The 22809-nt window shown below is 41.7% G+C and overlaps 1 protein-coding gene and 1 long non-coding RNA gene across 3 annotated transcripts in view; one reads left to right on the forward strand and one right to left on the reverse strand.

The window, feature by feature from the left end:
* Window positions 1–1054: 1054 nt before the first annotated feature.
* Window positions 1055–22809, forward strand: part of synpra (synaptoporin a) — a 39867-nt gene continuing 18112 nt past the window's right edge. Inside the window, exons 1-2 of one of the 2 annotated variants that reach the window (XM_026168606.2) lie at window positions 1055–1595; window positions 1710–1775. In XM_026168606.2, the coding sequence (XP_026024391.2) occupies window positions 1578–1595; window positions 1710–1775 (84 nt within the window). In that variant the 5' untranslated portion in view covers window positions 1055–1577. Of the gene's footprint in view, window positions 1596–1633; window positions 1776–22809 lie in introns of those variants that run through there. The other variant, XM_080302012.1, reaches the window with a different exon arrangement.
* LOC145428946 (uncharacterized) lies at window positions 5230–19699 on the reverse strand. The gene is made up of 2 exons (XR_013909300.1): window positions 19492–19699; window positions 5230–6030 (listed from the first exon to the last, which is right to left on the reverse strand). It is a non-coding gene; the product is annotated as an uncharacterized LOC145428946 (long non-coding RNA).

Consider the following 22809-nt stretch of genomic DNA (forward strand, 5'->3'; position numbering starts at 1 on the left):
AGTCTGGGAGATATCAAGTGGACCTGCAAACAGTTGTATTTGTTTGCTTTTATTTTGTTTTGTTTCAGGACATTATAGTTTTTCATTTCTCTTCAAAGGTTAGACCATGAAATTTTACTGTGCCGGCACACTTAATATTGGTCTCCCCCTATAGACAGCTGGGACAGACTCCAGTCCCCCAATGACCCTGAACTGTATCAGCACTTAAGAAAATGGATGGCATGGAGTTAAAATCAAGCTAGACCTAGAAAAAAATTAGCCTATTGCATAAGACATCCAGGTGTTAACTACCAGCATTTCAAAGCCAAGCAGCAACCTCCATGTGTGACAAATAAAGCCAATGCAGAAGTGCCAAAAACCGCAGTTCCTCTACTGGCCACTTGACGCTGGCATTAAAAAAGTATTAAAAAGTATGTTTACAGTCTAGTTCAAGAAAATAGCTCTCCGGGTCTCCATGGATTTCCCTTCATAACAATGCTACATTGTATAACTTATTTTTTTTTTTTAATTTCAGAGTGATGCGGGTGAGACTTAAAGTTAGGGGAGTGAGTGCTTTGCTTGACAAATGTACTGACGCACGGAGCTATGGACAATTGCTGTCTGCTCACTGCCACTATTTCAGCTAAGTAAAGTGGAACATTTTAACAATGTTTGTGCCATTGGTGTCTTTAAAAGCAGTAACAGGAAAATAAGTGCAGCACAAAAAAATGCACTGCTGTGTTGTTTAGCTCATCAAAGGCATGGCTGGTATTTTGTCTGTTACTTAGCACTAATTAGCAGATATTTGTATCTGTGCTGGGCTTCAGTTTATAAATGCAGCGCGGTAATCATGCTCATGGTAGATGGTAGCTTGAGTAACTGAAAACTTCACATCACTTTAAGAACTGTGGCACCTGGTGTAGAAATTAATATTATTATTATTATTATTATTACTACTACTACTACTACTACTAATAATAATAATAATAATAATAATAATAATAATAATAATAATGTGTACCTTTTAATTATGTCAGGTTTGTCAGTTGACAATACTACTGCATACATTAACAATGCACTTTTTGGCGTTTTGTTGTTTGTCTGTATTCTTAAGTCAATTAATTTCATGAACTGTGGATGATTTGTCCCATAAAAGTTTAAAATGACTTTACCTAGAGAGCTTTTTTTTTTTTTTTTTTTTTTTTTGCTACTAGCTCATTTATTTAGGAAAAATCGTCTTTCAGCTTGTTCACTGCCCTTGCTGTAATTTATTCCCATTAATGCGCGATTAATGGAAATTCATACATCGAGAGGAATTTGCAAAAATATCGATAAACTTCCAGCCAATGACAAAAACAAAGGAAACGCTCTTCTTTCCGGGGGCCAATCCCTGCTTGTCTCCATGGCAAAAGGAAAAGAAAAATCCTCGACTGTGGGTCGGTTTTTTCCGGTCGGACTCGGAATGAGGGCTCAGAGCGCCTCACTGTTATCGCCACAGACGCATCAATCGGGTCCTGGTTCTCGGTTCTCGGTTGCTCATATACTCACGCTAGTAGAAAAACAAAAACAAAAAGAGCCCAAAGTACCCTGATTTTGAAATGGACACCGCCAACCAGGTGAGTAAATTAAAGCCACAGGAATGTGTTTGACTGCTGCTCAGCTGCTCAGTGTGTGTTTAATTGATGATGGAAATTGGAATCTTTTTATTCTCCCGCCTTGTCTTCGCGCAGCTCGTTTCTGCAGGGACGTTTCAAGTACTTAAATTACCTCTGGGATTTATCCGTGTTTTGGAATGGGTGAGTTGGATCCATTTTTTTTGCACTACTTACATTAACCCCCTTTTGGCCATTTCAATTAGAAAAAAAACATGATTAGTTACATAATGTAGGGTTTGTGAGCTTTATCGCTAAAGCCCACATTTTTCTACACTCAGTAAACATCTGGTTGTGAAGAAATTCCTGCATCTGTAGGACGGAACTTAAACTTCACCGCATTTGTTAAGTGTTCCTGTGTAAATGCTGCTGTTTTTCATGTCTCCCACACCTTACTCGCAATCTACTCTGCTATGATGCTTTCCACTGTGACTAAAAGGCTTAAGTTTATGTGAGGATTTATAGCTCCGTGAGAACTACATGCCAGGGGAAACCACTATCTTTTCAATTATGCCTACTTGGTGCCAGCCCTGTGCATTTTGCGCTAGTCCCTGCAAAAAACCAAACAAACAAAAAATGCCCCATTTTACCCAAAGTGAGATGATATAACAGAAATCCACAATACCAATGGGGTGTCCTAGCTCTGACTGAATTAAAGCTTTACCCTTTTCTGTCTAGGCGCCGGTTGTAGCTTCTTTTATTTGTTGTACAGTGCAGTGAAGCCCAGAGCCACAAAGAAAGAAAGGAGAAAAAAAGGATTAAGTGAATTTCTTTGATGTGAGTTTGGAGAAATTACTGTAGCCATAAGGGTATTCAGCTTTTGCTCAGATAGGATATGTGCGTGCGGAAGCTTGTCTTTCTCAATTTTGCAAATGCCATCAAAAGTGCAGAGAGTCCTTGAGCAGCAGTCTTCACTCTAGAAAAAAATAAAATACAAGCTGTTTTTCTTTTGCATGCAAATAAAGTAAACTCACTTTCAAGAGACACTTAAGCTGAGATAACACAGATGTCTGTCAGTGAGGTGAGTTTTCAAGTGCATCCCTTTCGGCTGTTTGTAGTGACCTAACTGTGATATTTGGGGGCCAGAGCCAAAGCACCATCTGTATGATGAAGATAGCGCACTGTCATAGTTCCCCGTGTGGGTCTTTGTGTAACTGTTTGCGTGTGTGGGTGTCTGTGTGTGGAAGGAATCACGTGTTGTTTTGTGAGCATGACTGCACACATTTTTGTTGCATCCATACATGCTGACATATTGATCCACTGGCTACCTGGTTATGTTTGCTTAGATGTATTAACCATCTTACGCAAGCCACAGTAAATCTTTGCATTTCACACACATACACACACACACATACACCCCATGACAACATTATAAAAGTGACCTTTTCTCTCCTGCACCTTTTTTTTTCTCTTTCTCTTTAGCTGAGCACGTGAGAGCTGTTTTGAGGGCAGTTTTTCCAGTGTTTCTGTTGGCCAGTGGGCTCATAAACATGCAAACAATTCAAATTATGACCTGAGTATTCTGATTTATTCTGCAGCACCTACAGTTCACCACCAGGTCTTATTCCCATAGTAAGTTTTTCATCGTACTGCAGGGAGTCCTTATAAATGTGTAAAGATCTTGCCACCCTTTTCCAACTACTCAGAGAAAGTCTTAATATAAAAAAAGCCACCACATCATGGTAACCAAAAAATATAAGTATTGTTTAATTAAGTGTATTTATTCTCATATTTTTAAAGAAAATAGTGACTGTATTTGCAAAATATGTAAACTAGTATATGCAACTAGTAGCGATTTATCCGAGGTCCCAGTTGGATGTAAGAAGTGAGAAGCCTGCAGGGACTGTTTCCCACTGTCGCCCACCAAGTGACTTCCAGCTGAGACATGATGCTGCTCAGCATCACTGGATTATACAGGTATAAACAATGGGATGAGTATTATCACATGGAAATAAATAAATAGTGCATTGTGGATGCCTTTCAACCTCTTAGTGTGCTGATATCACACTATATTATTTTAGCTGACCAGCACATTGTTGTTATGGTGTTGCTACTTGGTCATGCTTGGCATTTGTAACAGCAACTGCTAAGGCAGCTGTGCAGTGGAAATGAAGCCATTTATATGTTTGCGCAGACAAATGCACATCCTTAACGTGTTTGTTCAATATTTCCATGTCTTTGCAAATCACTGTAATGCTCACCAGGCATAGAATTTGAGCAGTTAACCAAGATTTTTTTGTGTGTGTACAACTGTAACCAAAGTACTTAAAGTCTTACTTTCAACAACTGCAATGTTAAGGTCATGTAAAGGCAGTGTCTATGGCCACAGTACTGTGGGTGTGTTTGGGGTTGAGTGACTGAAAGCATTTGCTAAGGTTAGGGACGTAGTAACACTGAAGCTCGCTTTAAGTGCAGGTCTGAGATGGGAAGTAAATTCTGGTTTTCCACATATGATAATGCACCCCGTTAGATGCAGTATTGTCCAGTAAGCATGAAATTCCTGGATGCTGAGCTGTTTTTGCCCTCAGGTTGAAGCATGGAAGCATCTGCAAAACCACAAGAATATTGGCAACCGCAGTACTTTTCTGTGTTTGATAATCATGCGTCATCATCTAAAAGCTTCTTTTAAATTTCTTCCCACACTATTTAAGATACCAGCAGAAACATGTGCGTCACTTTGATTTGTTTACACACCCCAAGGCACTGAAGCCATTCTGCTGGGCAGAAATTGACATTTACTTAGTGAATGATAAACCTTTGACAAATAGAGGGTTGTATAAAGGATAAGTTAACCTTAGTTGCAGGATACTCGTAGGTTTACCATATTATTAGTCTGTGCTGGATCTGCACAAGATTAAGCATTTATAATCAGTCATGGCTTCAGGATGGTTTTACCACTCTGTGTGCGTCTGTGCATGCAGGCTCTTGGCCCGTTTGGCACACTGTCAGGGGCTGGCATATTCTGCTCCAAACAGCTGTAAGGTCCCCTCCTCTCCACCGTGGACCAACTCATGCAGAAGCTGTCCTTTGAGATGTGCTCAAACTCTTCACTGTGTGCGTCTTCATGCTTATGTGTATGCATTTGGTGGAGAGACGAGAGGATGCCAAGAGAGAGCAAAATTGTACAGTTGCTTGAGCACATGATGTAAATGGTAAATGTGTGTTTTGCAACGCACTGAAGCGTCGATGGGTTGTTGTGCCACTGAACACAGAGCAGTTTTACCAGTATTCTGTTAACTCATTGGTTTCCTTTACTGTAGACTCATGCTGATGAGTAGCCTGCAGCATGATTCTAAATTATTAAGAAGGATTGTCCTCTCATCCAAAAACATTGACTGACCCACTGTTCTATGATGCCATCATTAGTACCTTACAGTAGGCAGTTTAGTTTGCCTTGAGTGGTCAGTGCACATGTGTGTGCGTGCGTGTGTGTGTGTGTGTGTGTGTGTGTGTGTGTGTGTGTGTGTGTGTGTGCGCACGCAGGAAGAGAACAATTCAATTCAATTCACTTTTATTTATATAGCGCCAAATCACAACAACAGTCGCCTCAAGGCACTTTGGATCTCATTTTTATGTTACAGTTGGCTCAACACTCCACCACTTTCAAGTACTTTATTCACAATAAGGTCATTTTCTTCTTTAAAAAAAATCATTTTTAATATACAACACAATTTTTGACGAGAAAATTTCATTTACAGCTAAATTTGAGCTTTTGAATTCCAGCTTCTCTCATGACCAGAACAAGCACGATGTCAAAGAGAGGAAGTGAAAAGTATACAACAGAGTACCTTCAAAATAAAACAGTAAAAGCTAAAACCTACACTGAAAAAACTGGATGACACAAAAAGAGGATGTTACGGTTGGAAGGAGGACTCAAGCGCAGGACTCCGGTACTGATGCTTACAAGAAGAGTTTATTTACAAGTCACCAGGTGTATATACAAGAATGTGCAGGGGGGTGTTATATACAGCTGAGTGGGGGAAGAAGGGGTCTCCAGGGAAGTCCAAGGGAAAGCATACGTTCTTCAGAATATCCACTCACACGATCACAGGTTCACACTCCAACACTGCCACACGGGAAACACACGGGGAAAAATCCAAGAGGTTCTGTAGACAGGGAGACAGGGTTAAGGACGATGCACAGAGGAAAACACTCTTCACTAAACTTGCTGTAGCTTTGACTTTACTAACGCGTGGTAGACAACGATCCAGTGACGAACAGCAGTCACCTCCTGGCTTAAATGCTGCTCCCCTTAATGAGACACCTGGGTCTCATCTCCCGAGGGCGTGGGCCAAGGGCATGAACCCACAGTGAGTTCCGCCCCGGCGAGAGAGAAGAGGAAGAGAAACAGAGAGGGCTGATCAGCGTGCAGCTGATCCGCCTGGCCGTGACAGAGGAACTTAAAAAAAGGAAACAAGAAGAGAAAAATAAGAAATAGGTGCATGTGGAATCAGTGTTTGTTAAAAAATAAAATACAGCACATAAAATTCTTGAAAAAAGTGGGCATGATTTTCAAGCTTAATTAACTAAAAGTCATTATCTTACTTATGTAATTTAATAGTAATAACCACTGATAATTAAGGCACATATACATCACATTGGGTCAAAACTGTTGATTCCTTTGTCAGAGCTGGAGATGAATTTAATTACTTGCATATTTCCGAGTATCTTTATGTAAAATAATAATAATAATAATACAGCATAGAGGAAGACTGACAAATAACAGGTTGCTTAAGGTAAACATACTGTAAGTGATAATTAGTACATACAGTGGGTATGCTGTCCTCACTAAAGTTTGTTGCAGGCAACGTAATTTCAGCTATACAGCTAGCTTAACAATCTTTATTCCCAGCACTTCATCCTCCAAGAAACAGGCCGCTTGTTGTGTTTGGCAGGATTTAATGATGAAAATAAATTCTCTCTCTCTCTTTTTTTTTGTAAAACTGTACAAAGAAAAGGAATACAAAATACACAATGAAGACATGTTCCATTACACTGGGAGAATAACATTGTTCTAGCGAAAAACACACGACCACAGATAAAGCATCTGCTGACAAAATACAAGCATCTACCTGCCTCCATATGATTTAACTCAAAACAGCGTCAAAACTTACTAATACACATTAAATGTATAGGAACTTACGGATGAAGCCGATATTGTGGACTTTAACACCAGGATTGCAGAGATTGCCATCAGATTACAAATGCTGTCACTGCAGCAGCTAAAGAGCACACAACTTCCTGTATATCACTTCCTCTACAAAAAAGACATTCTGCTTAGTTACCACTAGGTGGTAGTAACACTTCTTAAACAACTATAATATGTCCGTTCCATGACACTCCCCGCCTGGCATATTAAAGATATGCCACTTTATGCCACAGTCTCAATCCTCTAGCTTGCTGATGAGTCATTGTCCTGTGGTGAAAACAACAAGATTACTTGAGAAACTGGTCTAGAGAAGACCTTCGCTGTCTGGTTCCGTATCACCTTAACTTCAACTTTCCTAACAAGTCCATCTCTGCTGGGAACAACCTTGACAATAATTCCCATAGGCCACTGATTCCTCTTGGCTTGATCGTCCTTGAGCAGAACAATATCTCCTTCTTTGAGATTAGGTTTCTGAGATTGCCATTTGTGCCGACTCTGTAATGTGCTCAAATATTCACGGCGCCACCTAGCCCAGAAGGTATCTGCCAAGGCCTGAACCCTTTTCCACTGATTTTTGAGCAGATCCCCTCTTGAAAACTCACTTACAGTAGGAGAGGGAACACCCCCCTTCTGGGTCAGCAATATGGAAGGTGTTAGAATGAAAGGCGCCTCAGGATCAGTAGAAACTGGTATTAACGGCCTTGCATTGACAATGGCACTCACTTCAGCCATAAAAGTGGTTAAGACCTCATGAGTGAGTTTTACATGTCCAACCTGAAGAAGCATAGAATCTAAAATCCGTCTTGCCACTCCAATCATGCGCTCCCAAGCGCCGCCCATATGAGAGGAGTGAGGTGGGTTGAAAACCCAAGTGCATTTTTGTTGAAGAAGGTAATCCTCTACGCTCTTATTGCCAGGATCCATCTTCAGCTCTTTGAACGCTCCAGTGAAATTGGTCCCACAGTCCGAGCGAAGCTGTTTGGCATGACCCCTGATGGAGAAAAACCTTCGGAGCGCATTTATAAAGCTTGAGGACGTCATTGTTTCAATAACCTCAATATGTATGGCTCGAGTGGCCATACATGTGAAAAGGACAGCCCACCTTTTGTCTTGAGCTTGACCACCTCTGGTACGGCGTATCACCACTTCCCATGGTCCAAAAACATCAAGGCCAACATAGGAAAATGGAGGGTCAGCCTGAAGGCGCTCTGTGGGTAGGTCTGACATTTGTTGCTGCTCGGTTCTTCCTCTTAGTTTCCTGCATGTAACACACTTGTGAATAATACTGCTGATGAGACGTTTCCCTCCAACAATCCACAGACCACTGTTGCGAATTGCACCTTCAGTGAAATGCCTGCCCTGGTGCTTTACAGCCTGATGATGATGACAAACAAGCAAGCTTGCTACATGGCTGCGGCTTGGTATTATTAGCGGATGGACTTCACCACTTTCAAGTTGTCCTCGACCAATGCGTCCACCTATTCTTAACATACCTTCGCTGTCGAGAATGGGTCGGAGTTTGTACAGAGTGCTGGTTTTCGGAAGGTCATGTTTCATTTTGATGCATTTCAGTTCTTCTGAATACATTTCTTCTTGCACACATTTTATGATGATCTGTTCTGCTCTGACAATGTCAATGACTGACAGGCCACTTTTGCACATGTGCCATCCAACACACCTTTGATTCTTTGAGGAGTGAGAGAAACACTGAGCAATATGACACAGACGTGCCACAGTCTTACTGAGTGTGGTCCAGGTAGAAAAACGCTGGAAGCGTTTTGAGCCAAGTTTGTCTCTACTAACTTGTGTGGCGAGCGAGATTACCTCAGGACGTACCTCAGCATCAGCATCTGGGTTCACAAGGTCAAATGTTGATCCTTTATCGCCACTGGCAGCTACCTTTGTTTGTTTCATTAGGAATGCTGGTCCTGTTAGCCACGTGGTGTCGGCAAGCTCGGCGGCTGGAACAGAACGTGACCCATGATCAGCCGGATTTAGTTCTGAAGGAATGTAGTTCCACTGATCAGGTCGTGTTGACTGCCGGATGCGCTGCACTCTATTGTTCACATACACATAGAACCTCCTAGTCTCGTTGTGTATGTATCCCAATACAACTCTGCTGTCAGTGTAGAATTTCACTGTCTTGAGATCTAGATCAAGCTCCCTCATTACTAGATCGGCTATCTCAACGGCCATGACAGCAGCACACAACTCCAGTCTTGGGATTGTGAGGCCTGGGTTGGGAGCGAGCTTGGATTTCCCGAAAACAAAGCCCACCTCTTGGAGACCTTGTTCATTCGTTGTCTTAAGATAAGCAACTGCAGATATTGCTTTGACAGAGGCATCACAGAAGACCAATAATTCAGCGTGCTGTGCTTTTGAAACAGAGAAAGAGGCATATGTTCGTGGAACATCCAGGTTTTTTAGTGCTGACAATGATTCATTCCATCTTCTCCAACTTTCTTTTTTAGCCTCAGGGAGTTCTACGTCCCAGTCTGCATTCTCGGTTGTTAGCTCTCTTAGAATCAGTCTCCCTGTCACTGCAACAGGAGCTATGAACCCCAAAGGATCAAACAGACTGTTTACTGTTGACAGGACACCACGGCGTGTAAATGGCTTTTCATTCTCAGGAATACTGAATCCAAAAGTGTCAGTCATTATGTTCCAGCTGACTCCAAGACTGCGTTGGACTGGTAAGTCATCCACAAAGAGGTTAAGGTCTTTTACATTGTCTGCTCTTTGATCTGCAGGAAATGCTTTCAATACTTCTGCTCGATTTGAAGCTATTTTGTGCAGAGTGATGTTAGATGCTGCCAACATCTGCTGTGTTCGACGCAGAACATCAATGGCCTCTGCTGTTGTAGCAAAAGACCGGAGGCCGTCATCTACATAAAAGTCTCTTTCTACGAAGTGCCTCGCATCACTGCCATATTCAACTTCTTGGTGCTCTGCTGCTTTCCTGAGGCCAAAGATTGCCACTGCAGGTGATGGACTGTTTCCGAAAACATGAACACGCATGCGATAATCCACCACATCCTTACTCAGATCATTATCCTGATACCACAGGAACCTAAGGAAATCCCTGCAGTCCTCACGAACAACGAAACAGTAAAACATCTGCTGAATATCTGCAGTTATGGCTACAGGCTCTTTCCTGAATCTGAGGAGGACACCGATGAGAGTGTTGTTAAGATCTGGTCCAGACAGCAGCACCTCGTTTAGCGAGATTCCATCATACTGAGCACTGGAATCAAATACCACTCTAATCTTGCTTGGTTTTTTGGGATGGTAAACACCAAACGTGGGCAAATACCAGCATTCTGCCCCCTCCTGGAGTGGTGGTGCAAGTTCAGCATGTCCCTTGTCTAACATATTTTGCATGAAGTCGGTGAAATGCATTTTCATTTCGGGCTTCTTATCTAAAGTCTTCCGCAGTGACATCAGACGGTGATGAGCGTAACATCTGTTATTTGGCAGACGTTTACGTGGGTGCCGAAAAGGAAGAGGGGCAACCCAGCTTTTTGTCTCATCCTGGAAGAATTCCTCTTCCATGATCTGTAGGAAGACTGAATCCTCAATGGAGTGTGCTAGCTGGTTGTCATCTTCTGTGGCATTGAAGACTGTTTCCCCAAGATTAGTCACTGTCAATGCATTTTGAATGTCTCTATTGGGTGGGGTTCTCTTTTTCTCATCTTTGCCATTAGGATTTTCTTTCACCTTTATCTTATTCTCACACGTGGCAAAGTGACTTGGTCTGCCATTTTCCAGGATGCAGGTTTTCATAGCACTCACTGTAGTCGTGTTGTGTGCACCTCCTATGCACACCTCTCCAACTATGACCCACCCTAGGTCTAAGCGTTGTGCATATGGGGCGTTTAGTGGACCATTATACTGGTCTCGAACCTTATGCGCTCTTATAATGTCTCTTCCCAATAGAAGAAGAATGTCTGCTTCTGGGTCAAGTGGTGGAATCTTATCTGCCACTCTTTTAAGATGATGGTGGTGACATGCAGCTTCGGGTGTGGGTATCTCTGACCTGTTATTTGGGATATCATTGCACTCTATAAGTGCAGGCAAAGGCATGGTAACTTTCCCGTCCAACGATTCTATCATAAAACTGTGGGCTCTTCTCCCAGATGCTTCTATGACACCTGCACAGGTTTTCAGTGTGTATGGCATGGTTGCTCCCTTGAGACCAAACATGTCAAAAAACTCAGATCTGGCCAGTGAAACATTACTTTGGTCATCTAAAATGACATACATCTTCTGCCATTGCTCTTGGTGGCCATTTGGATACACATTCACCAGACAGATCTTTGAGCAGGATTTCCCTTGAAACCCATCCCCACATACCTGGGTACATCTGGATGTGACACTCTGTGCCTCTGTGTCCGACCTCTCCCCGCCATTCTCTGTCGAGGAAGTAGGAACTGCATCTGAGCGCGAAGCTGGTCCGGGGTGCAGAGCGGAAATGTGTTTATCACTGTCACATTCCTCGCATTTTACGGTGGCCTCACAAGATTTGGCTTGATGAGTCGTAGAGGCGCAGCAGCGAAAACATATATTGTTTTCTTTTAAGAACCTTTTCCTCTCTTCCAAGAGCAGTTTTCGAAAACCTCTGCACTTTTGAAGAGAATGAGGCTTGTGGTGCATGGGGCATAGCTTCTCTGGATTTCCTATTTTGGGCTCTGAAGCCATGCATATGTTCGTCTTGTGCACGGAGACAGGTCTCGCTTGATTTGACTTCTCTTTTCTGTAAGAATTAGTGAAAAGATCTGGATAGTTAAAACTGGGATCATTTCTCTCTTCAGCCTCTCTGCAGATGAATTCTTTGAAGTAGGAGAAAGGAGGAAAGGCAGCATGATGATCTCTTTTGTATTTGCACCCGTGTGACAGCCACTTGTCTTGGAGATAAAAAGGGAGCTTTTCCACAATTGGCTGCACACCTCTTGATGTATCAAGATAGGCTAGACCTGGCAGGTAACCCTCTCGTTTAGCAACGTCGAGTTCAGTAAGCAAGTCAGCCAGTTCTTGTAGTTTTTGACTCTCTCTGTTGTGGATCTTGGGAAAACTCTCAAGTTTACAAAAGAGAGCTCTTTCTATCACCTCTGGAGCACCATATTTTTTATTTAGTCTTTCCCAGATCATTCTAAGTCCCACATTAGGCTGTCTGATATTCACAGACCGTATTCTGATTGCATGCCCACCAGATTCTTTACCCAGCCATTTGATAAGCAGATCCATTTCTTCACTTGCTGATAGACTCAGACTTTCGATTGTGTTGATGAACGTTTCTCTCCAGGCTTCATAGTGTTCGGGTAAGTCATCAAACTTTGTTAGGCCTGAGGAAACCAGCTGGGATTTAGCAAGGAACTTGGCAAGATCTGTAGATGAGTCATTATTGTGGGAGCTGTTTAGATGTGGTCGATTGTCGGGCAGTACCCTGTGCTGATAGCGCTCATCTTCTTGCTGTGGGAAGTTCATATGGAGTGGCTGAGCATTATTTGGAGGGAAGCTGGCTCCATTGTCGATGAGCTGGGGCTGTGCATTCTGATTGTAGCTTGGAAATGGAGTGGATGTTGGCGGTAAAGTCGAATCATTCTCTACTTTGGGTTCTTGTGGGAATTGATCTTTTGTGTGCTGTGTAACATAGTGATCAGTCCTTTTCAATGCACTCTCTGGCAAGGGCAGAAAGTCAAATTCTTTGTTGTTGGATTCATTCACGTCTCCTGCAGCTGCCTCCAACACCTCAGCTTCAGCTTGGGCAGCCTCAGCTTCTTTCTGTAGACTAATATAATCTATCTTGGCTTCTAGTCTGGCCTTTTCGACTCTCAGTTCGCCTTCCTTTTCTGTGAACGCTAGTCTGGTTTTCGCCGCTTCTGCTTTGGCTCGCGCCCTGGCTGCTTCATAGCTTACTCTGGAGCTTGTTGATGAGCGTGAAGAGCGTGACCTCTTTGAGCTGTGGCGTGAATAAATAGACCCCGATTCAACTTCATCTCGTGAGCCTTCAGCTCTATCTTCCTTTAAAGCTTGTGCTGAGGCACTTGTGGCTTCCATTGCAGTGTGATGCAGACTGACAATCCTTCACTCTTCTTAACTTCCACATTGAGTGGTCATCCTTTTACTATGCTGTCCTCACTAAAGTTTGTTGCAGGCAACGTAATTTCAGCTATACAGCTAGCTTAACAATCTTTATTCCCAGCACTTCATCCTCCAAGAAACAGGCCGCTTGTTGTGTTTGGCAGGATTTAATGATGAAAATAAATTCTCTCTCTCTCTTTTTTTTTGTAAAACTGTACAAAGAAAAGGAATACAAAATACACAATGAAGACATGTTCCATTACACTGGGAGAATAACATTGTTCTAGCGAAAAACACACGACCACAGATAAAGCATCTGCTGACAAAATACAAGCATCTACCTGCCTCCATATGATTTAACTCAAAACAGCGTCAAAACTTACTAATACACATTAAATGTATAGGAACTTACGGATGAAGCCGATATTGTGGACTTTAACACCAGGATTGCAGAGATTGCCATCAGATTACAAATGCTGTCACTGCAGCAGCTAAAGAGCACACAACTTCCTGTATATCACTTCCTCTACAAAAAAGACATTCTGCTTAGTTACCACTAGGTGGTAGTAACACTTCTTAAACAACTATAATATGTCCGTTCCATGACAGTGGGGCAAAAAAGTATTTAGTCAGCCACCGATTGTGCAAGTTCCCCCACTTAAAATAATGACAGAGGTCAGTAATTTGCACCAGAGGTACACTTCAACTGTGAGAGACAGAATGTGAAAAAAAAATCCATGAATCCACATGGTAGGATTTGTAAAGAATTTATTCGTAAATCAGGGTGGAAAATAAGTATTTGGTCACCTCAAACAAGGAAAATCTCTGGCTCTCACAGACCTGTAACGTCTTCTGTAAGAAGCTTTTCTGTCCCCCACTCGTTACCTGTATGAATGGCACCTGTTTGAACTCATCATCTGTATAAAAGACACCTGTCCACAGCCTCAAACAGTCAGACTCCAAACTCCGCCATGGCCAAGACCAAAGAGCTTTCGAAGGACACCAGGAAAAGTATTGTAGACCTGCACCAGACTGGGAAGAGTGAATCTACAATAGGCAAGCAGCTTGGTGTGAAAAAATCAACTGTGGGAGCAATCATCAGAAAATGGAAGACATACAAGACCAATGATAATCTCCCTCGATCTGGGGCTCCACGCAAGATCTCATCCCGTGGGGTCAAAATGATCATGAGAACGGTGAGCAAAGATCCCAGAACCACACGGGGGGACCTGGTGAATGACCTGCAGAGAGCTGGGACCAAAGTAACAAAGGTCACCATCAGTAACACACTACAACGGCAGGGAATCAAATCCCGCAGTGCCAGACGTGTTCCGCTGCTGAAGCCAGTGCATGTCCAGGCCCGTCTGAAGTTTGCCAGAGAGCACATGGATGATACAGCAGAGGATTGGGAGAATGTCATGTGGTCAGATGAAACCAAAGTAGAACTTTTTGGTATAAACTCAACTCGTCGTGTTTGGAGGAAGAAGAATACTGAGTTGCATCCCAAGAACACCATACCTACTGTGAAGCATGGGGGTGGAAACATCATGCTATGGGGCTGTTTTTCTGCCAAGGGGACAGGACGACTGATCCGTGTTAAGGACAGAATGAATGGGGCCATGTATCGTGAGATTTTGAGCCAAAACCTCCTTCCATCAGTGAGAACTTTGAAGATGAAACGAGGCTGGGTCTTCCAACATGACAATGATCCAAAACACACCGCCCGGGCAACAAAGGAGTGGCTCCGTAAGAAGCATTTGAAAGTCCTGGAGTGGCCTAGCCAGTCTCCAGACCTCAACCCCATAGAAAATCTGTGGCGGGAGTTGAAAGTCCGTGTTGCTCGGCGACAGCCCCAAAACATCACTGCTCTCGAGAAGATCTGCATGGAGGAATGGGCCAAAATACCAGCTACTGTGTGTGCAAACCTGGTAAAGACCTATAGTAAACGTTTGACCTCTGTTATTGCCAACAAAGGTTATGTTACAAAGTATTGAGTTGTATTTTTGTTATTGACCAAATACTTATTTTCGTTCTTCATGACGAAAAAGTCTCTAAACTAGCGGGACCTGTGGAAACACAGACCCAACAGACACACATGCAGAAATGGTGGCACGGCATGTTTGTTACATGTTTTGCAATGAAATTGTGTTGTTTGGACACACCCTGTACAACAGAAACCATGACAACATGTAAATAAAGTAGTAGTACTAAAAGGAGGGAGGTATTCTACAGCAGATGGATTATAGATAAACGGTACAATATTTATCTGAAACCAGCCAACATAAATTTAATTGTTGAACTGTCAAAAAGCTGAATTTGGCTATAAGAGACAATGCTGACTTGAGTGCAGTGTAGCAAAGGATAACATACCACAGTCTGGGGGTTTGATTGTTCATATTAACATTTAATACCAAAAACCAAGAAAAAGCAAGTTTTGGTGTTTGTTTAATTGTTAATGCCAGTGCTTGGTTTGTTTCAGCACTGCAGCTGAAAAGCCAAAACCAGCAAGGTGGAAATAGAGGTTATTACATATAATTACTTTTTAAATGGAAATCTGCTAATTTACAGGCCAAATTTACCAGCGATATTCCCAGAGTCTGAGCTGTCATGTATATACAGTGTGCTGGCCATTGTAAGAATTCTCATCTTCAGATGATGCCAACTGAACACTTGAGATTAGCTAGGATTTATGTTGTAATGCAAATCCCCATATGAGTAAAACGCATGTGACTAAACAGAGTTGGGACAAAATTAGATGCATCACACATTTCAGTATCTCTCTTTTTCTCTAATCGTTCATTCTTTGTTGACCTGTCACATCAGTAATATGTCACAAGGAAGGCCTTGACAGAAACATTTTTGCAGGGTCATAAGTTCTCTCACACACTGTGTCTGTAATTTCAGAGAGCATTACAGCAACTCAAAGAATGTCCTGGAGACTCAACGTTTTCACATTACAATCAAATAATTTACATTGTAAGGATTTGAGAGTATGTCTCCACAAAGTAGCATTGTAAAAGCACCCCCCCCCCCCCCACACACACACACACACACACACACACACACACACACACATACATACATACCTCAAAGGAAAATATATGAATGTGAGATGGAGTGAGATTGGTGACAGCTGCTGACAGTTATCACTAGAGATTTGCCAGGTCAAAGATCTGTTTTTCAGCACTAAAAAACTCAGTTGCTTTTGACAAGGGGACACAAGGCTACGAGAAAAAATGTGTCCACTTGGATTATGATGTATAATATAGTAGTAAGAAATGTATGCATGGAAAACTCAGTGGTTCCACACAGATAATTGTATAAGCTGATGACCAACATTAGCCCATAACAGCCACAGTGCGGTTAAATGTGAAAGTTTGTAGGCCAGATTTTGCCTGAGGACTTAAAGGTGAGACGGGACTGACATTTTCATTGGAGTAGAGAGTGACTGATAACAAGCTGGACTGCTCTTTTGTTGGGTCTGTGTACTCTCTGGAGAAGTGAAATGAGTGAAAATTTCTTAACTTTTATGTGTGTTGATATGTTGACATAAGATTGGCACCATTAGCATTAAGTAGTTATGCAAAATTAGGGGGTTTTTTAAAGTTTTTTTTTTCTCTTTTATTTATGTTGGTCAGTGAAGCTATACCCGAGCACCTGATTTCAATTAGGAGAGATCATTTGAAAGAACTGAACATGCTTTAGTTATGTACAGGCCCCCAGTGGTGATGGGGATTAAAGCAGGACCCCATCAGGGTATCTATAGAAAATGTTTTGTTTTGCTTTTACTTTGGGAAATAAAACTATAAATCTCATCTTTAGTTTTGAAACATCTTCTGTCAAATTCAATATTAAACAGATTTCATAGGGAAAAGGTTTAACCTGAATATTTCATGTGCCGATACATCCACATAGAACAAAACAAGAATAAGAAAAAAAACGTTACAACGTATGATTATATCTGAAAGACACTGTAATTATGAAGTGATCTTAATTAAAGCTCATTGGGTTGTAAGATTTGGGGAGCTTTTAGATATGATGTGGCCTTTTCTAACCCATCAGGTCGGAGCTGGACCGCTGTACTCTTTAACCCTGTGAAGGTGGTCTGCCATCTGTGACTCAGACAGGAAAAGGTTAACCTGTCGTCTCCTGTAGCCAGACATGCCTGTTCAAATATGACTTCACACACACACACACACACACACACACACACACACACACACACACACACACACACACACACACACACACACACACACACACACAGTGCATGTAAGATCACAGGTACTGAGACAGTATGTATACGAATACAAATGTCACAAAGCCACTTTGTATTATAAAGACTAACTTCTGCCTCTCTGGGATGCTCTGTTTTTCCTTCCCTTGTAATTAGTGACCTCATGACAATAAACAAAGTAGTTGTGTACAACCAAGTTTTTTTTTCAGCATTGCTTGTCTTTTTAATGCTGTTGCCAGAAGCCAAAATTAGCATATAATTGAAAAAAGATAGTATGACATTTCACAGTTTTTGATTTGTTGTCTAATTTTTAACGTGACATATTAATTTAAGACTTCCGATCCACTGCTTTAATTAACATTTTACGTAGAGTACCAGTGTTCTTTTAAACAGTGCAGTATGCCAAACCATAAACTACTGAACTACGCCTAATTCTTCCTCTGTTCTCCTGATACCTGACCCACCATCGTTTTTAGCACTGATCTTCACCTGTAACCTACATTTGTAGGTTGTTATAATGTCCAGCTGAATCTTATGGCCACCTTCATAATCTATCCTTTGACCATGTTCGACCTGAAGACCACTGCCACAGGCACTTATGAGGTGCTGTTTGTTTCATAAATCTAGGCTGAAATTGAGCTTGCGTTTTTAGAGACTCACCAAGTTTATCAGCAGGCTTATATTAGCTGTTTTCCAATATGTGATTATTTGCATTTATAAAAACTGATAACTGAAAATCCAAAAGGACAAGAGAAACACCCTGTTATAAGTGATGACTGCCTGATATCTGAGAATATTGGATTTTTTAAAATCACCAATCATCAATATCTTTAAAAAAATCTTATATGGGTCTAACTCTGCATGTTACTCTGTTTGTTGTTGGGTATAGTGTTGTCCTAACCCCTCAGAGGGGAATAACGTTAACAAAGAAGCTGCCATTACAGTTGTTAGGAGCTAACTACATGTGTTAAGGCTGGACAATATGACTTCAAATCCAAATCCTGATTAATTAAACTACATTTTTATACGCCCACATACACATATAAATATATGTTCTTCTTGCCCTAATAGGTCACAAGGTTTGCACTGATTGATTGTCTGACCCTTATTTCCCCCAACAGGCTTTTCTCTGTGCCATGAAGTATGGCCATTGAAAACATCTCTGCCTTGTAGTGTAATTGGATACTTTGAAGAAGTCAGTTTCATAAGGTTGTAATCCCTGGTCCTACTCACTTTAATCATATAGGGCTACCATAATATTTGAAGACAGAATCAAACTGTGGGTTTATGATACATTTTCATTGGGCAACCCCGTTTTCAAAGGGACAGTAAGTGTCGCCCTAGGATACGGCACCAGGTACCAGTTGATCACCTGACTGAGTAGCCATGGAGAGACACGAAGAACACCACGAAGAGACATTGTTAAAAAAAAAAAAGAAATTTTCTTGTGGTCAGTCAAGCTTACAGAGCCGGAGAGGAGAGAGATAAAAAGAAAGATGAATCTGGGTGGATCTGTGGTTGGCACAAAGCACTCCCTGTGCAGGAGGGGGATCGGCCACTGCTAAATGAGCTACTGATTTTGTTCTGTGGTGCTGCTATTGAAGATCAGACAGTGATTCACTGAGGGCTTGCAGTCTTTGCTTCTTAGTGTGACCTGATCCTTAGTAAGTGAAGAAGGTGGGTCTTTTTTGTAATGCAGTTGTGAAAATCACAATAAATGAAGTATAATCACGTGTGTTTCTGTTGGTAGAAAAAAGCATGTATGTATGTAATGTGATAGAAAACATTCAGCTCTGCTCTGCAGCATTTATAGTGCTCAAGTCACACATCAGTGCCATCAACCGAAAAGTCTTATTAGAGAGAGAGAGTCTTTGTTGCAAATTAAAAACAAATAAATCAGAAAAATTAGATTTATGTTACCTTTTTGCACTGAAATGTCATTTTGAGTGATAGCCATCATCAAGTGTTGCGTAAAAGTTCACATATGTGTCTGTCTGCTTCCTCAAATGTGCTTCTATTTTTGTTACATCTTTGTAATTTTGTTTTGTACTTAACTAGCTGCCATAAAATTGCTCATGTTTGCACACTGGCAAACTGCAGTACTGAGAGCAAGTGAAAGTATGTGTGTTTGTGTTGGTGTGTGCGTAGATGCTAACCAATGCTTCTGCCTGACTGGAGAGAGTGAGATATTTTTACTCTGTGTTAACATAGATACACATTGCATGCTCACATCTAGACCCATCTAGGCAAACACTCTGACACACATGCGCATGGAGCGATTATGCTAATTTGGAGTCACATGTGGAACCATGCACATGCAGACATGGAGTTCTAAATAACTGGAAATACTGTATAAATACACAGAAAATAGAAAACAGATGAGAAAGTCAGACCTGTGGATAGATTTGGAGACTTCCTGATTGTCTGGGACATTCTGGAACAGATTACACGATGTAATTGGTGTTTCAGCTCTCAGATCCAAAACATTTTTGCTGCCATCTCTTCAAATGGTCTTTGATCCAGTACATTTTTCCAACTATATTTAAAGGAAAAACCATTAGCTACATTAGCTGAACTAGCTTTTGTACTAGCTAGCTGAACGATAGCTGAACTAGCTAACGCCACTGGGAATAACTTTCAAGGAAACTTGTCACATAAGCAATTGGCTATTCATTTGCACATGCTGTTTTGTTTACATGGATGAGGCTAACTTTGGTTTGACTCAAAGATAAGCAAATGATATTATTAGTGAGAAGTATAACTTTCATTTGAAAGTGTTATATTTGTCCCAGATACATTTCTATGATTGAAATATAAAATATAATACTGAAATCTCTTAGGCAAACTTTCTTCTTATTTCTTAAAGTAGTCTTCAGGGATAGTTCTGCAGGCTTCTCGAAGGACATTCAAAGCTCTTCTTTGGATGTTGACTGCCTTTGTTTGGTGCTCTGTCAACATGATCTAACACTTCAATAATGTTGAGGTCTGGGCTCTGGGGACGCTTATCCATGATGGAAACTGTTCCATTTCATTTCAAATCACATGCTTTCCATAAGGTGTATCGTGTTGGATTAAAATTGGACTTCCGTGTTCATAATTCCATCAATTTTGATAAGATTTCCAACACCACTGGCTGAAATGCAGCCTCCACTGTGTTTCACAGATGGCTGTAGACACTCACTGTTGTATCTTTCTCCTGGCATTCTCTGCACATAGTTACAATGATTTGAACCAAAAAAAATTCCGTTTCCTTTTCTTTTCGACAGCCACCCTACAACTAAGACTACTTCTGTAAATGGAGGGCCAGATGCATTTTTCAGGTTCTGTCAGGTCTTTGGTGGACTATTTCTTTTTTCTTAAGGACATGGCTTCCAGCACTGGACTAAAAATAAGTGGAAAAAGCCCCCAAAGAAAGATTTTGAAAGTTCTTATGATATCTTAGAGGAGCAGCGCTCCCCAACCTCCCAACCCACCAACCCACTGGTCCGTAAATCATTTGGTACCGGGCCACGAGAGTTGAGGCTCATGTGTGAAATTTATGGTTTTCAGGGTTTTTATCATTTTTATCGTTAACTCAGTTTCCCTGGGCCTTTTCCCGTTATGAATAAATCTTCTTTTTTTGGTACTGGTTTTATTTTGTTGTATTTATCTGCGACATCTTAAAGGCCTGAAAATATTGTCGGACATAAACCGGTCCCTGTCGCAAGAAAGGTTGGGGACCGCTGTCTTAGAGAATTACTGTTCAAGACTACTTTAAAAATAAAGTCTGGCTGCTTGAAAGCAAAATTTCAAGAAATGAGTGGTGGCTTAAGACGTTTTTACTGTACTCTTAGGACGTATCAAACTGTCCCGACTTTGAACCCAAACTCCACTGTATTTTATTTCATCATTTCGTTTTTCCTCCTCCTGAGGCAGCCACTTTACACTGCACCGACTCCTATTGACTTGAATGGAGCAGGTGGATTGTGTATGACTGTATGTGTTGCATCTGTGCCGAGGTTTGTGAAAATGTCAAGTGCAGCTCATCAGCGAACTCATGTTTCAGCTCATTTTTCCGATCCTCACCTCCCCCACTCAGTGTCACTTCCTCTGCCGCTCTTATCAGGTCCTTGTGTTGAAGCAGCTCCTCCATTTTCTCACGTGATTCTCCTCATTTTTTTCATTTGCATCCACAGATACCATTCTTTAAAATATTATCCACCCCTGATTTCGTTGCATGTTTGGTTCATCTTTTTGCTGCTCCCTAGTTATTTTCCTGTTTTTCACAACGGAGAGTGTGTCTACTGGACAGTGGGTCGAATTGCTGGTGGTCAAGCCTGAAGCCAGTGTATCAGTTTCATAATCCTCAGCCAGCCTACGCTCCTTCACAGTGCTTGCTCACATCTCCATTTAAGCCCCCAACACTGCTCGAGGTACACTCTCAGACAAAACCATTGCACTCTTATCCACTACCGCTCGTTTAAAACTGTAGATAATATCACAGTTGCTTTTTCTTAATTCTTATTTGAAGTGCAAATATGTCTTAACACTGGTTTGAATGCAAATTAAAATATTCACATTAGTGCTTTTCAGTACCTTTTTGGGTAGAGGAGATGGCGGCAAACACGGAGATGTTTAAAGGCTTTGTTTGCATTGCAGGCGGGTTTCATTCCGGCGCCCTGGCTTTTCTCTCTTCTTCTCTTTGTATCCGTCTCTCCCTTTTTGCTTTCCCTCTCTCCCCTCCTCTCTCATTCCCCTTCTCTCTATCTCTTGTTCCCTGAGGAGCCCAGCTGGGAGAGGCAGATAAACACATGGGAGCGCGAGGCTTAGCATCCACCCTACTTCCACAATGCCACGCTCTCCTGTTCAAAGGCCCCAGCCAGAAATGAGAGGGGCTAAACCCGAGCTGAAAATCACAAGCAGGGGAGGCAGCTGTAGGAGTACGTATATACACAAGCAGAGAGACAGGCAGAGAGTGATGTTTATCTGGGGCTGTCTTTGATAATTACGATGGAGCATTTACTCTGTCTCTCCCCTGGTCACTTGTTTTTTCTACTGTTTGTTTACCCAGAAATGCACATACGCTACTCAGCAAGTACAATATCTGTCAACACTTTGAGGTGCATATGATTAAGCAGCACATGTACATTAGTTAAACGTGTGTTTGTTTGTTTGGTTGTTTTTTTTTTGGGGGGGGGGGCATGTTTGTTTATAGGCCGGCAAATTTCAGAACAGAACAAAGCTAAAGACAGTGATGCACTAACAAACACTTCAGTGGAGGGATTTCCAAGAGAGGTTGCAGCTGTGCACCATGACAGCTAGGTAAGCAGCAGTCAGCCATCACCTGAGGCCTGAGGCTGCAAGTGGAAATTGGAGTCCCCTGTTTATCATCTGGCTGTAATCTCGGTTCACCTGAACCTGCCAAACCAAGCTGGGTCCTTTGTGACCCTGATTAGCTTGGCAAAGCAGCATCTAGTATTGTGCATTTATGCCCCTGTGAGCTCACTGTTGCCACTTAGCCTTAAAGATCAGATTATACAACTAGGGAAACTTGGAGAATAACTTCACTTTTCTGCAATTTCATTGAATCTATTGATGGTTTTCATCAGGGATGTCAGCATACTAGAAATGTAGTAAATACCAATACCATTAAAATAACGGAATTCTCGACATCAAATTTGCTACCAGAAAAAGATGATCCAGTATACTTGTTATTCGTAAACATGTTAACG

This window comes from Astatotilapia calliptera, chromosome 5, assembly GCF_964374335.1.
Source record: "Astatotilapia calliptera chromosome 5, fAstCal68.1, whole genome shotgun sequence".
NCBI classification, from domain to species: domain Eukaryota; kingdom Metazoa; phylum Chordata; class Actinopteri; order Cichliformes; family Cichlidae; genus Astatotilapia; species Astatotilapia calliptera.